General features: G+C 40.3%; 1 protein-coding gene and 1 long non-coding RNA gene across 2 annotated transcripts in view; one reads left to right on the top strand and one right to left on the bottom strand.

Moving 5' to 3' along the window:
* The window catches only part of LOC309394792, a 482,407-nt gene that overhangs the window by 54,385 nt on the left and 411,332 nt on the right, over positions 1-16,690 (bottom strand). The window lies entirely within an intron of this gene.
* The window catches only part of ANO6 (anoctamin 6), a 285,876-nt gene that overhangs the window by 65,616 nt on the left and 203,570 nt on the right, over positions 1-16,690 (top strand). Inside the window, exons 2-3 of the mRNA XM_081958403.1 lie at positions 4,070-4,149; positions 8,315-8,440. Coding sequence (XP_081814529.1) covers positions 4,070-4,149; positions 8,315-8,440 — 206 coding nt within the window. The remainder of the gene's footprint in view (positions 1-4,069; positions 4,150-8,314; positions 8,441-16,690) is intronic.

Below are 16,690 nucleotides of genomic sequence, written 5' to 3'. Positions count from 1 at the left end.
GCAGGTTATACCTGTCAATTGTTTTAGAAATGGTTACTGAGCCCACTTATTAGAGGCATATGAAGAAGCATTAAAGAATTCCCATTTTCCATCCCTACTTTGTTTCTTTGGTGTCACTTCTTCTCTACACTATCACCATCATTGCTCATGCTGCCACATTTTTTTCTATTGCCATCCCCAAAACATTTTCTTCTGCTATTATTGCATGTGGTTGATTTATCTGAAAAACTGCTGTATCCACGCAGCAATATTAAAACCATTATTAAAATACTCTAAAACCTCAACATGTTATACTTATTTTATAATCATATGCTGCTCTATTTATAAAGCAAGCTGTCTTAGCAAGACTGATGACTTGGATGTTGTCTTTATAGTATGGATCCTGTGAAGGTATTGGTGGCCCATGACCATCCCAGACTTGCAGTGTTTGAGTCACTAGTTCATTATTCAGGAGTAGGGTAGCTGGTTCTTTAAATGTTCAACACATGGCCCATAGCTTCAAATGTCTGGTAAGATACTTTTCAAAAACTGGCAATAATATTTGGCTTTGGTTTCAAATCTATTGTTTTATCCAATAAACTGTAAACTTTTAAAGCCCCAAATGGCTTGTGGGTGGTGCAGTGGTGCAGCAGTTAAGAAGTTGGACTTGTCAGCTGGAAAGCTGACAGCCCAGGTTTGAGACCGAGTGCTGTCATTACTTGCTCCAGCTCCTGCCAACCTAGCAATTTGAAAGCATGCAAATGTGAGTAGATAAATAGGTACATTTTGGTAGGAAGGTAACACTGTTCCATGATGTCACGCTGACCATATGACCATGCAAACATCTTCAGACAGCATTGGCCTAGAAACAGAGTTAAGCATCACTTCCTAAAGTCAGCTGCGACTATCCAACCATCATGACTAAAAAGAAGAGCTTTGGCAACATGCTGTTAGCTCTATATCCAGACTTTAAAACTTTTTATAATTCGTTAGTTATAGTTTTGTAATGTTTTATTCTGCTGAGTTTGCTTTATTGCTCTGGTTTTATTCCATAGCTATTACTTATTTTAGTGTGACTCAAGTGCTGTCAGATGGATTCATTGGAACAGGGAGATTCACTTAAAGTTTATGCATACAGCCTTGACATGAATAATTCTGATGGAAAATGAAAACTTTGGCACATAATTTCTTTTACACTTTCTTGAGAAGCAGTCATCAAGCTGGCTTAATCTGGTCAGTCAAGTTCTTTAAGATGTTTTTGCATTTTGTTCAAAAAGAAAGAATGAAGATTTAAATGGTTCAACTAAGAATGACTCCTGTATTTGCCATTTCCACTTGGATAACTAAATGTATTCTTCCCATTTTCATATATGCACCCTGCTTTGCAGACATTTGGCATATTTGTTTCCATTTCCAAATTTTGAGACTGAAATATAAAAATAAGATTGATAAAGATAAGGTCCAAATCCATCTGGAAGGAGCGTTTTGTTTATATTCATGGTTCTTGCTTAAGGATAGAAAAAAAGCTGTCAATTCTTTTATGATAGTTCCTGGCTCCTTAGCAAAAACAAAACACTTCACCACCTACCTGAATTGCCAACACAGATTCTTTATCTAGATGGAACAGATGCCAGGTAAGAAAAAAAAACTGAAAGAAATGCAGATAACAGGAACAAAGCACATATAACTATGAGGCTATAATGTTATATATTGAAATGTTGATCTTGGTTTTACAGAATAATAATGTAATGATGAGATTGTTGTAACTAAGTATCAACTCGTGGTCTCAGTTTCTAGCCTGATGCCTTAACCACCACACCGAACTTTATTTCAGGGCTCATGAAGTAAAAACTCAGAACTAGAAAGAAAAAAAGAAAGAAATTATATTGATCATTATCTCAGTACTCATGTCACAGGAAGCTCTGTAGGAAATAAACCCTAATCAGAAGTTTGTAAGCTTTCTATTCTTGTTTTTAAAGCTTTTGCTGAATTTCAAGGGTGGAGCATAACATTATTTCCAGGCATGGGAGTGGCAATATATAAGGCATTTTGAAATAATTAAAGCACTCACTACAATCTGATATACTTACTCTAAAGAATTACACAACCATTTATATCATTTACTAAATGGCTTTTCCCCTGAGATACCTGACCCTAACCTTACTAGCCTGAAACTATTTCCCCGGACACTGGGGACAGTCTATTAATGCTGCTGTGATATGGATGCAGCAGATATATCTGTTGTTCATAAAAAAATTAGGATCTTGTTTTGTTACTTTTTATGCTATGGATGGTGATTTTGTTATATTTAGTTTTGATTTATGCACTACCCATTGTGCCTTTGGTTGATGGGCAGGCATATAGATATGTTAAATAAATAATTAAGTCCTGCATGAGTGCCAAGCCACACTGTCACTCCAGAGGTGGTATTCTGCTGGTTCACACCAGTTCAGGTGAACCAGTAGTTGCAGCGGTGTGAGACTCCGCCCACCCATCCAGACATCATCACAGACCTTCTGCGCATGCTCCCACTACCGAACCGGTAGTGAAGAAAAGAAAAAAAGACATTACTGTGTCACTCTGACTTTTCAAGCACAATTATTGAATAAGGCCAATTCTTAAGTTATAATTTGTAATCTGCTAGAGTTTAATACTGATGGAAAATTGCTGGCAAGAATGCTTCCCTAGAGGAACTCTTTTACCATTGCATTTCTAAAAGAGAATTTTCTAGTTCTGAGAAAAAAATAACTTTTCACCAACATTTATAAGCATATGAACCTAGGGGAGAGGGAGCGGTTGACAAATCCAATAAATAAATAAATAAATATGAACCTGAGTTAGAAAACTTAAAATCATAAGAATTGTGACATATAAATAGATGCATAGTTTTGATACTATCTTCTTTTTGACAACTATAATATTTTAATGGATTATGATTACAGTGAGAGATTCTGACAAATTTACCTTTTCAACCAACCTTACCAAAAATCTTTTTAAAGGAGATTATTTGTAATATTTAAACTAACCTGCCTTTCATTTAATGTAAATGTTTGTACTTAAATATGTTACCCACAATTAATTTTATTTGACAAAAATCATGATAAACTCAGAATTGAGGCTTTGAAATGGCTTGGGAAACACTTTGTATAGGTATATACCAGTGGTGGGTTTCAAAAAACTTTAGAACCTCTTCTGTAGCTGTGGCCTGCTTTGTGGGAGTGGCTTGTCGGCCATGTGACCAGGTGGGAGTGGCTTGCCAGCCATGTGACTGGATGGGCGTGACCAACTTGTAAAATGTGGTGAAACTCACTTAATGACACTCTTGCTTAGCAACCAAAATGTTGGCTCAGAAACTCTGGCATTTGAAGCACGCAAGTCTTAAAGCTGTCATGTTTCAAGACCCTTGCAGCCCTAACCTTTTAGGAAAAAAAAACCCAGGGATATTCAAACTTGACAGCTTTAAGATTTGTGGACTCCAACTCCCAGAATTCCTCCTCTTGCTCTTCATCTTGATGATTTGCGGATGGGTGGGGGGAGGGAGCTGGAACCGGTTCTAAACGGCACTGTAGATTTGTGGAACCTTTTCTATAGAAGAGGTTGGAACTGGCAGGAACCCACCCCTGGTATATACAAATGGAGAAGCTTGAAGAATTATTGTGGGCTATATGTTTTATTTCACTTTACTAACATTTCATCCCTTTTATTACATCTCTGTTATATATGCAGTACTCTCTGGATTTAAATAACATTTCCCATTCTTTCATAGTCACAGTTATTCCTACTTTATTTCTCCTCTATACATATTTAGTAAGATACATGGTTTTAGGTAATATGAAATTGTATCCTGACAACTTGGAGACTGTCTGAGTCAGCCTTGTTGATCCATTTTCATTTTCCTCAATATATTAAAGTTGCATCCAGGACTGGGAAAATTAAGATTCAATTGTATAACTGCCCAAATGATTAAAGTCTTAATTCTCCATGAAAGATATAAATGGGCAACCCATGAAATTTGACTTCCTCCCAAATAGAGCCTACATTAACTGAATGCTATAATCAAACATTGTTTTATGGGATTTCTTCCTTTTAGTCTTAGAAGACCTGAAACAAATTGTTGTTCCCAATTATGGAACAGTACCTGGTCAGCAAGCTCTTCATATACCTGAAATGGTAAGTACTAACTCATTATTCTTATAAAATTTGTCATATAGTTCATATAAAGATATGCAAATAAATTTGAATTTCTCATAAGATATTTTAGATTTGGGTTGTAGAATTAAAACAGTTTAAAGCGCTTTTTTAATGTGGCCTTTAGCATTAAAATTTCTAAATAATGTAACCATTGGGGCAATATGAAATAGTAGTAATTTTATATTTCAGATTTGAATTTGTACTTCATTATTTTTTTCATTTTTATATGGTTTTTAATCACTACTAGCCCCCCAGTCTCATATATTTGAGATAAGCAGGTATATAAATTGAGTTAAAGATAAAGATATTTAGATACATGGCTATCACTACTGTTTGAAGAACTGGAGTCAACTTAAATTACTTTTTAAAATATTCGTTCAAAAAATTATCAAGGCATGCCAGAAACCACAGGTGACTCTAGGACTAGTATTATATTTTTGCATTGCTCATATGCCCACTGAATTATGTATTACCTTCCCACCAAAATGGTACCTATTACTCTACTTGAATTTGCCAGGGATGTGCGGTCAGGGGAGGCAGGGGAGGCAGAGCCTCACCGCTCTCATCATGAAAATTTTTAAAAAAGGGAAAAGGGAAAAGGCACTGAGGAGCCTTCTGCACACGTGGTCGGGAATGGGAGCACTCCGTGGTCCCCTTCATGTTGACTCAGGACTCCTGAGTCAACATGAAGGGGACCGTGGAGCACGAGCCGCGGGACCGTGGCTCATGCTCCGCGGTCCCCTTCATGTTGACTTAGGAAGGCGGGGAATGGGGCATGCGCAGGAGGGAGGCTGACGTGGTCCCATTCCCCGCCTTCCTGAGTCAGGGGGAGGGAGGAGCCCCTGAAGGCAGCGAGCAGCGCTGGGGGAGATGGCGGCCAATGCAAGCAGGTGATGCCTTGCGGAGGAGGGAGAAAGCGAAGCTGAAGAGGCGGGTGGAGGCCCCTGGCTTTGCGGGAGGGAAGTGTCACAGTTTTGGGAGCGGAGGAAGGTCTCCATTTTGTGGGACTTTGGGGTGGCAAAGTTCTTGGCCCTGTTTCCTTCCCCAATCGCCTTGTACAGCTCGGAAAGAGAGCTCTGACTCGGCAAACAGACCCCGGGCTTGCACACCTGCTCTGGGCATGTCTGCAGGAGGGACGAAGAGACACCCAAGTCCTCCATGGGGCTTTCATTGTGCAATCGAATCCGGGAAAGAGAAACCTTCCGCTGTTTTTAATGTCGGCTGGCGCAGAAGGGTTTTTTGGGAGGAAAGCGGTTTTTTTATTCCGTGGTAATCCAGTTTCAGAGAGGTCAGGAGCCAGCCTTCTCCATATATTCAGATGGTTAAATTAATGTCGGAACCCGGGGTTGCCTGGTCTACCTCCAGTATGAGGTCATTGGGGTGTTTATTATAGAGTGCTTAAGTCAGCTTGGCATTCAGGTTATATGACTAATCCTTTACAGGATTTAGGATGGCCTTTTAAAAAAAATCATCAATCACTCAGGAAGGAGTGGAATGGGACCACCTGTGCAGGAAGCTCCTCAGCGCTAGCCTCCTGCACACGTGGTGCCATTCCCCTCCTTCCTGAGTCAACATGAAGGGGACCGCGGCTCACGCTGATAACGTCACCAGCCTCACCAGCCATAAACCTCACCGCACGTCACTGGAATTTGCATACTTTTGAAATGCTAATGGGCAGGAGCTGGGTCAGGAATGGGATTTCACCCTGATCTCAGATTTTGAACCTGGGCTTTCTAACTGGCAATCTTTACCACTGAGCCATTGCACAAATTCAACAAAATTCAGCAAAACCAATGTAATATGTACAATTTGCATTTAAAAACTGAAACTGAAAAATCAAACCAGAAAAAATGCTCACAGTGCACAACACATTTCTTTTTTAAATCCAGAATATGCAATTTATAAGGTTTATTACACAAAACTTTATAGCAATAAACTACAATTGAAAGCTGTCTCTGCCCATTCTTGTATTGGAATTCAGCCATCCCAAATGGACATTGAATGCAAATGCAATAACATATTTGATCTAGGCAAGTAACTAGGGTCCACCAGCAAGAACTAGCTCTGAGCAAATGATGCAATAATTTCTGCCTCTTCATCATCACCCTAGTCTCTTCTCAACTAGTCTTGGACAATAAGAATAATTTTAATTTTATTTTATTTTATTAAATTTATAGATCGCCCCCTCTCCCCAAAGGGACTCGGGGCGGTGTACAGACCACAATAAAACAATATACAAAACTTAAATATTTTTAAATACCCATAAAACAGATTAAGTGATAGGCTGTACAGTATAGTTAAAAATTAAAACAACCTAAAAAACCTACCCCTAAAAATTTAAAATACAGGCTAGAGGGACACAAAAACTACAGTTAGGCCAGGCCAGCTAAGTTGAACAGGTGGGTCTTAAGTTTCTTACGGAAGGAGCGGAGATTGGTCGTTATTCTAATATCGGGGGGGGAGGTCATTCCAGAGGGTCGGGCCCATCACAGAGAAGGCCCTACTCCTGGGCGTCGCCCGCTGGCACTGCCTAGTGGACGGCACCCGGAGGAGTCCCTTCCTGTGAGAGCGGATCGGCCGCAGGGATGTGTGGGGCAGGATGCGATCCCGCAGGTAGCTAGGTCCTGTGCCATGGAGCGCTTTAAAGATGATAGTCAACACCTTGAAACGCACCCGAAAAGCCACAAATAGCCAGTGCAGCTCGCGCAGGAGAGTATCTAGTACCTCCCATAATTGCCTGCTCGGCCGCGTTCTGGACCAACTGCAGCCTTCGGGTGCATCTCAAGGGAAGCCCCATGTAGAGAGCATTGCAATAGTCCAGTCGGGACGCCACTAGCACATGGGTGACTGTGTGCAGGGCACTCCGGTCCAATAGGGGGCGCAATTGGCACACCAGGCAAACCTGGTGGAACGCCCCCCTTGCCACGGCCGTCACATGGTCATCCATTGACAGCCAGGCATCCAGGAAGACGCCCAAATTGCGTGCCCGCTCCAGGGGGGCCAGCTGTTTGCCCCCGATGGCCAGTGATGGAACCCACTGGTTGAACCGGGGCGCCGGTAACCACAGCCACTCTGTCTTGGAGGGGTTGAGTTTGAGTCTGTTACTGCCCATCCAGACCCGTACGGCCTCCAGGCACCGGGACATCATTTCGACGGCCTCGTTGGGGTGGTTCGGGGTAGATATGTACAGCTGAGTATCGTCAGCGTACAGATGGTACTCGACCCCAAAACCATGAATGATCTCACCCAGCGGCTTCATATATGTGTTGAACAGGAGAGGCGAGAGGACCGACCCCTGCGGCACCCCACAAGTGAGCGGCCTCAGGGTCGACCTCTGCCCCCCTGTCAGCACACATTGCGCTTGGCCAGAGAGGTAGGAGGAGAACCACCGCAAAACGGTACCCCTCACCCCCCAACCCCTCTAGACGGTGCAATAGGATACCATGGTCGATGGTATCAAAAGCAGCCGAGAGATCTAATAGGACCAGGATGGAGGAGCAACCCCCATCTCTGGCCCTCCAAAGATCATCCACCAACGCGACCAAAGCCGTCTCCGTGCTGTGGCCGGGCCGGAATCCGGACTGGCGCGGGTCTAGAAAGGAATAGGTCTAATTTACTGGTTATACAACACTGTTTTTTTTAAAAAAAACAAACTTTTGCATTTGACTTGTAGGCTTATGAAGCAATGCCACACAAACAATTATGTTTTGTCTGAATCTAGTAAGAAACTAAAATTTAGAAGTAATGTGTGACTAGAAGTCTCAGAACATAGATGGTTTCTCCTCAGTTCACAATACTCAAAATAGTTATTGAGAATATATTTTTTCATACTTGGAAAACTTTGCAAATCCATATCATATATAAATTTGAGTAAGCTAACCAAATACTAGATGGAAAACTTCAGATATTTTGTTTTCTTCTATTTATTCCCCTGTGAAGACCAATTCAACATATATTTGGCTGAAATATTAACACATTCAGTATGGATTACAGTATTTGGGAGTGTGACATGTTTTTCAGACATCTCTTTCTAGGACTCTGCTAACCTACTTTTGCTCTCCTCAGCTAATCAACCACATATATTTTTATTCTCAAATTCTATTAGGTATATTAATATTTATATAGGTATTAATATTTATTCCAGGTAGAGTTTGACCTGAATCCTGACTTTCTGTACTTCAATGATGGCCAAAGAAAAGTTGACTATGTCTTAGTATATGAAGATGAAAGTAAAAGGGAAAGTCAAAATACTTTTCATAAAAAGCAAAAGGTATGAATTGTTTTCTATTTGATGCTGCTATTGATAAAGTTTTAGTACTTACGACACTTTATCTTAATCCATTAATTTAGTTCCTCTTTTGTTTGTCTCAATTCCACTAAAAAGAGTAGGATTTAATAACACTTATATAATTTCAGGCAGGAGGAGGATTTGATCAATGTTCCATAGCTTTCTTGGAACTGAACCATGTCAGGATGCATATTTAAATGTCAATAACATTAAAAAAGGAGAACAAAATCAAACAACCCAGAATACAATATTTATTTATTTTTTTACAAACAATGTGTAAGTATATTTAAAACAAGAATGGACAATAAAGAACAAAAATAATAACAAGTCAGTGAAGCAAAATGCACACATATATTACAGTAATATGTAAAGATTACTCAAACAACAAGTTAAACTTTGCCCTAAAGGAATCATATTTCTCTCTTTCCATTGGCAGGAATTCTTTGGCATGAAAAGAACCATTCAACCGCATGTTTTTTTTCAATTTAAATTCAGAATAATGAAAATTTCATATGATTCTATGCAAATCAGTCATTATTAAAGCTAAAATAGAGAAATAAAAAGGCTCAAATATCACGATCTTGTAAGAGTCAGCTGCATCAGCATGTATGCTCTGATCAGCATCCTATTTTGCATTAGAATAGCAATAGCACTTAGACTTGTACTTTATAGCCCTCTCTAAGTAGTTTACAGAGTCAGCATATTGCCCCCAATAATCTGGATCCTCATTTTATCGACCTTGGAAGAATGGAAGGCTGAGTCAATCTTAGCCATTCAGAATTGAACTTCTGGAGTGAGCAGTGAGTTAGCCTGCAGTACTGGATTCTAACTACTGCCACCACAGCTCTTTTTCAAGAATCTTGAAGTCAAAATGGATTAAATGATAAAACTAAGATTTGGTTTTAGTTTTTATTTAGGATTTACTATGGCAAGTTTCAGACCAGGTTTACAATGGGGAAAAAAACCTAATCAATTTTTTCTGCCATTATGCTGTTAAAAATACAAAGATAATTAGGAAAGTAGCTGATCTAGTAGTTTTATGGCATCTAAATATTGCATGTTTTATGTATCTTGGAATCTGATTAGACCAGTGGTGGGTTTCCATTATTTTACTATTGGTTCGCTCATGCACACACACATGCTCCTGCATGACACTTCTGTGCATGTGCAGAAGCTTTGCGCATGTGCAGAAGCATCCAGGTGAGTGGGCGGAGCCTCCCGCTGCCTCCACTACTGGTTCACCCGATCTGGGCCAAACCGGCAGAAACCCACCTCTGGATTAGACTTTAATCAATGAGTTTTTTTATGACTGGAAAGGCAGTTATTCAACTTTTGGAAAGTTCCACTGATTTTGATAACTATATACAGCTATTGTACTGTCCCTCAATTTTTTTAGTTTTTCAAAAATGGAAATAATCTAAATATTGCATTACTACATTGTGAAATTTAGGTAATTTTATACAGGGTTTTCATTTTTATTAATCTGGTTTGTTTTTGGCTAAAATGCTATATTTGTAGGTATATTGATTCATTTATTGGTTTAATCACAGAGTTATGGCAGCTTACATTAGATCCAAAATTACCATAATCAAAATAATCATTTAAAAATTCTAATTATTAACATCTAAGGTGTTAACAACTAAAACGTCCATACTAAAGATAGCAGTAAAACATCCATAGTGAAGTTATAATGAACAGTCATAGAAACAATAAACAATATAACATCCATGATACAATATTTCATGTTAATAGATCACATCAAAATATAATTATAGTTCAATTGCCAGAAATAGCAGTCTTACAATAATCATAAATACTGTGACAGTCATTAATCAAACGATTTCTGAAATAGCATAGTCTTATCAATGTTTTGGAAGGCCCACAAAAGATGAACCAATCTAGATTCTAGATAGACAGGTTTCATGTTTTACATGGAACAGTATTAAGCCATATTAAAACATCGTAAGGTAAAAATGTTGCATTTATTTTTTTCCTAATTTTATATTTTAAAATAAGTACAATCATATGGAAACATAATCACTGTCATATGGTTGCAAGCAGGAGTAGGTTCCAGCTGCTGCTATTGCTGGTTCACTCAGGGACGCGCTGCGCTTGTGTGCAAAGCATGTGCATGCTCTTGATGCACACTACATGCGCATGTGCAGTACTAAAAAAAGCTTCTGTGCATTCGCAGAAGCAAAAAACAAGATGTCGGGGCCTATGGACCCACCATGAGAACTGGTTCAGGGGCGAGTTACTACCTACCATATTTTTTGGAGTATAAGAGGCACCTTTTCAATTTAGCTGGCCTAATTCCAGCTTCCCACCCCATGCCTGTATTTTTAAACTCGATGGGCTGGTTTTAGGTCGTGTCTTAATTTTTAATAACTTGTACAGGGCTCTAGGTTTAATCTGGTTTTAAGAGTATTTATTGTATACGGTTTTTTAATGTGGTTCCTGTACACTGCCCCGAGTCCCTTCGGGGAGAGGGGGCAGTCTATAAATCAAATAAACTTGAAACTTGAAACTTTTTCCCTCAAAAAAGAGGCTGAAAATCTGGGTGCATTGTATACGCTGAATACAGCATTTTTTGCCTCCCAAAACCCCACCCTGTGCACCAAAATGGCCGTACACAGCCTTTAGGAGGCTTCCAGAGTAATCCTGGAGGCTGGGGAAGGTAGAAATGAGTGTACGCTCTGCCAGCGGCTGGCCCACAACCATAGAGCATACACTCAGAGTGGCTACTGCTGGAAGACTCAGTTTGGAAGCCACTGCAAAAGCCATGGGGCGGTGGCGGCAGCAGAGGTGTCCTGGCTCTGCAGAGAGAGCTGGGCCAGGGCATCATGAAGCTGGGAGGCGCACGAGTGGGAGCAGAACAGCCGCTTTTGCAACCCCCCTCTCCAGCCATGCAGAGCACCTTTCACTGGCATTTCGAAGGCGCCAAGCCGCAGTAGCCGGGCGGTGGCGAACAGGGGCTCACGCGGCTTGGTGGTACCCCTAAGTCAGTGAATGGCACTGTGCCTGGCTGGAAAGGGGGTTTGCCGGGTGGCTGCTCGTGAGTGTGGTCGCTTCATGGCTGTTGTGTTGCGCTGCTGTGACAGCGCAACACAGCCATTCGCCCATGAGGCTGTGCCTGGCTCTTTGGGAGCCCAGCTGCCTGGAAACCCCAAAACAATAAACCCTCCCCTCATAATAAGGCCCAATCTGTATTTTGTGTGTAAAAAGAAAATAAGACCCTGTCTTATTTTGGGGAAAACATGGTAGGTCCTCTTTACTTCCTTGTTCTTCTTTCCTTGCGAAGTATTTTTCATAGAATTCTTGCACTTTTTCTATGTTATCTATTTTATATCTTTTTTCTTGCCAAGAAACCTATATCTCTTCTGGTACCAACCATCTGTACATTATTCTGTTTTTATTTAACTGATTAGTTAAAAATTGGTACTATCTATATTGTTCTCTGACTCTCCATGGTATCGGTTTAAGAGTAATCAACTCTTTTCCCTTGTATGTTATTGTCTCTTCTCTGGTTTTTTTGTACACTTCGTCTCTAGTTGTTCTTTTGGCAAATCTTACATGCACTTCTTTCAGTAGTCTATGTCTTCTGGCATAATTGGTGTGAACACGATAAACCTCATCAATGTCTCCACTCATCTCTTGTTCCTTTCTCTGTAAAATTTCAGCAAAAATTTCGGTCATTTTCCCTTTCAGGTCTTCTTCTTTTTCTTCAACTATGTTTTGGAATCTTAGATAATACGAAGATCTTTCCATTTCAAGGAAGGTTATTGATTCTTCTAACTCTTTATTAACTTGTGTATATTTCAACTCCATTTTTTCCATCCTCTGATCTGTATGTTCTATTTTTGTTTTGATGTTCTGGATTTTCTGTTCATTGATTGTCATGGCATTCTGTATCTTTTCAATTTTGTCATCCATGTTTTTGATATCTCCTCTCAATTCTCCCATTTTGTTTTTAATTTCCTCATGGTTCCTCCACGTCTCTTTATGATTTGTTGCTATCGCTTCTTGGGTTTTCGTCATTGCCTCTTGTATCACATAGAGCATCAATTGCATACTTTGTATTGTTTGTGCCTGTCCCGCTGTCCCTGCTGTCAGTCCGCCTTTCTCCAGCCCCAATGCACTCTTGATAGATCTTTGGTTTGAGGGTGAGGATGCTGCTGATGCAGGGTTGAATGTTGTTTTTCCCCTGTCTTTGTTAAAGTAGTACTAGTTGCCATCTTTATCCCTTGGTTTATCCTAGCCCACAGTTGCATACAAGTTCTACTTTATTTCTATTTTATCGCAAATATCAGTGGTTATATATATCAATAATTAACAATAATTAACCATTCTTAATATCACATTTCAGTATCTAGACTATCCTATACAGGTGAAACTCAAAAAATTAGAATATCGTGCAAAAGTTCATTTATTTCAGTAATGCAGCTTAAAAGGTGAAACTAATATATGAGATAAGACTCATTATATGCAAAGCAAGATAGTTCAAGCTGTGATTTATCATAATTGTGATGATTATGGCGTACAGCTCATGAAAACCCCAAATCCACCATCTCAGAAAATTAGAATATTGCAAGCAATCAATAAAACAAGAATTGTACATAGAACAATATCGGACCTCTGAAAAGTATAAGCATGCATATGTACTCAGTACTTGGTTTGGGCCCCTTTTGCAGTAATTACTGCCTCAATGCGGCGTGGCATGGAAGCTATCAGACTGTGGCACTGCTGAGGTGTTATGGAAGACCAGGATGCTTCAAAAGTGGCCTTCAGCTCTTCTGAATTGTTCGGGCTCATGTGTGTCATCTTTCTCTTGGCAATGCCCCATAGATTCTCTATGGGGTTCAGGTCAGGCGAGTTTGCTGGCCAATCAAGCACAGTAATCCAACAGTCATTGAACCATGTTTTTGGTGCTTTTGGCAGTGTGGGTAGCTGGAAAATGAAGTTAGCATCCCCATAAATCTCGTCTGCAGAAGGAAGCATGAAGTGCTCCAAAATCTCATGGGAGACGGCTGCATTGACCCTGGTCTTAATGAAGCACAGTGGTCCAAAGTCCTTTTGCTCAGTGGCCAACGTCCTCTTTTCTGATGAGAGCAACTTTTGCATCTCATTTGGAAACCAAGGACCCAGAGTATGGAGGAAGAATGGAGAGGCCAATCAAGCACAGTAATGCCACGGTAATTGAACCAGTTTTTGGTGCTTTTGGCAAAAGTTGCACTCATCAGAAAAGAGGACTTTGGACCAAGGAGCAACAGGATATCACAATGATGACAAATCATGGCTTGAACTATCTTGCTTTGCATGTAATGAGTCTTATCTCATATATTAGTTTCACCTTTTAAGTTGCATTACTGAAATAAATGAACTTTTACACGATATTCTAATTTTTCAAGTTTCACCTGTCTATTATTCTATTTTTAATCCTCAACTATTATATATCGCAGAATTATATATCACACTGTTATCTTATGCAAATATATATCTCTCAGTTATATCAATTATACAGATACTCAGTTCTATTAATCAGCCTCTCTGATTTTCTTTCAGTAATTCCCCTTTCTTTCTTTCCCCCCCATTTTCTTCTAGTTCCTAATATTACTTATGTATTCTTATTGTAGAGTTGTGTGTGTGTGTGTATGCTGGTTTTGTTGTATTCGGGTCTTTTCCCGTGTAGGATTGAGATTGTCTTGGCAATGTTTCGGCAAGATCTCACTTGCCATCTTCAGACTTGGGCTTAAAATGCGATTGGAGCTGCCGTCTTTCTGTAAATCTTGGTGGGAGGGGATGGGGTGCTGGCTTTGTTTCAGTAAGTGGAATGATTGGTTGTGTGGTTGTATCATGATTGGTAGATTGGTGCTGATTGGTGCTGGCTGTGTGTGCATTGTTGGTTTGTATTGTAATGGCCTGGGTGGTGGGTGGTGTTCATTTGTTGACTAGGGCTGGTTTCCAGATGTTTGGTAGGCTCCGCATCTGACACAATGCATACCTATTTCCCTGGCTTAGCTGATAAAGGAGGAGAGCCTGTGGCTTAGTGGCTAACAAATCTGCCTAATATGTAATACAGCCCAGGTTCAAATCCCAGTAAGGGTATGACTAGCTGATGAGAGCTAAATAGCTTGAAATAGATCTATACTAGTCTCCCTTTATTTATTTATCAGCACAAATACAACACACACACACACACACACACACACACACATAGTAGATTTTCACAGGTGTAGGTATGCTGGTCTTGTTGTATTCAGGTCTATTCCCATGTAAGATTGAGATTGTCTTGGCAACGTTTCAGCGAGGTCTCACTCGCCATCTTCAGGCTGGGTTTTGGACTTAAAGTGTGATCAGAGTTGCCGTATTTCTATAAATCTTGGTGGGGGTTTGTGGAGTGCTGGCTTTGTGTCAGTAAGTGGAATATTTGGTTGTGTGGTTGTATCATGATTGGTAGATTGGTGCTGATTGATGCTGGCTGTGTGTCTATTGTTGTTTTGTGTTGTAACGGCCTGGGTGGTGGGTGGGGCTCATTTGTTGACTAGGGCTGGTTTCCAGATGTCTGGTAGGTGGGAGGTATCATCACGTTTATTCATGTTGTTGGGGTGTTTCTCTATTTCGATAGCTTCCATAATTATTCTCTTGTTGAAGTGTTCTGTTTTGGAGATTAGTCTGGTTCCTTCAAAATTAATTTCAATAAACGTGATACCTCCCGCCTACCAGACATCTGGATATGGTCTCCAGGAGACCATCCAGGCAGAAAACTATATTTTTTAATGTTGTCTTTGTTACATTTGTGTTGTATTTGTGCTGATAAATAAATAAAGGAAGACTAGTATAGATCTATTTCAAGCTATTTAGCTCTCATCAGCTAGCCATACCCTTACTGGGATTTGAACCTGGGCTGTATTACATATTAGGCAGATGTATTAGCCACTAAACCACAGGCTCTCCTCCTTTATCAGCTAAGCCAGGGAAATAGGTATGTATTGTGTCACAACCCCTGCTATGCCCAAATATGGGAGGGAACACACTGCTTCCCTTTTCTGTCCTTCGGCTCACTCCAGGAGACTATCCAGGCAGAAAACCATATTTTTAATGTTGCCTTTGTTACATTTGTGTTGTATTTGTGCTGATAAATAAATAAAGGGTGACTAGTATAGATCTATTTCAAGCTGTTTAGCTCTCATCAGTTAGCCTTACCCTTACTTGGGATTTGAACCTGGGCTGTATTACATATTAGGCAGATGTATTAGCCATTAAGCCACAGGCTCTCCTCCTTTATCAGCTAAGCCAGGGAAAACCCAGCCGGAGAGTGAGATCTTGCTGAAACATTGCCAAGACAATCTCAATCTTACACGGGAAAAGACCTGAATACAACAGGACCAGCATACCTACACCCATGAAAATCTACATACATACATACATACATGCATACATACATAAAATTTTATGCTGGTCTTGTTGTATTCGGGTCTTTTCCCGTATAAGATTGAGATTGTCTTGGCAACGTTTCAGCAAGGTCTCACTTGCCATCTTCAGGCTGGGTTTTGGGCTTAGTGTGATCGGAGCTGCTATCTTTCTATACATTCATAGACTCCTTGGTTTTCTAGCTGGATCTTGTCTTGGAGTTTCTTAAGATGTTGGCTATTTTTTGGTCAGTGCCAAAGGCTGTCTTGATATTGTGTTTGTGGAGAATGTTGCTGATTTTATCTGTGGTGTCTTTGATGTAAGGGAGGAGGGCAATGCCGTTGTCCTGTTCTGTGTCTTGGTTCTTGGGGGGTGTCTCCCTTTGGATTGGTAATTGTGTTTTTTTGAAATCCATTGGAAATTAATACGTTTGTGAGGGTGTGTAATTCAGTTTTCAGGTGGTCTTTGTCAGCTACGCATTTGGTTCTGGAGATGAGAGTCTTGGCTACGGAGTTGATCTGTGCAGGGTGGTGATGGGATTGTGCGTTTAAGTAGTGGTTGGTGTGTGTTTTTTTCTGGTAGATGGTGTGTCCTAGGGAGCCATTGGTTTTTTTGTAGATTAGGACATCCAGAAAGGGAAGTTGGTTGTTAACTTCTATTTCCATAGTAAATTGTATTTTGGGGTGTAGGCTGTTGAGATGTGTGAGGAAGTTGTCCAGTTTTTCTGGACACAATATCAAGACAGCCTTCGGCACTGTCCAAAAAATAGCCAACATCTTAAGAAACCCCAAAGACAAGATCCAGCTAGAAAACCAAGGAGTC

This window comes from Natrix helvetica (assembly GCF_964273705.1).
Source record: "Natrix helvetica genome assembly, chromosome: 6".
Taxonomy (NCBI): domain Eukaryota; kingdom Metazoa; phylum Chordata; class Lepidosauria; order Squamata; family Natricidae; genus Natrix; species Natrix helvetica.
Note: the sequence above shows the minus strand (reverse complement) of the source record. Positions and strands in the feature narration are given on the sequence as shown.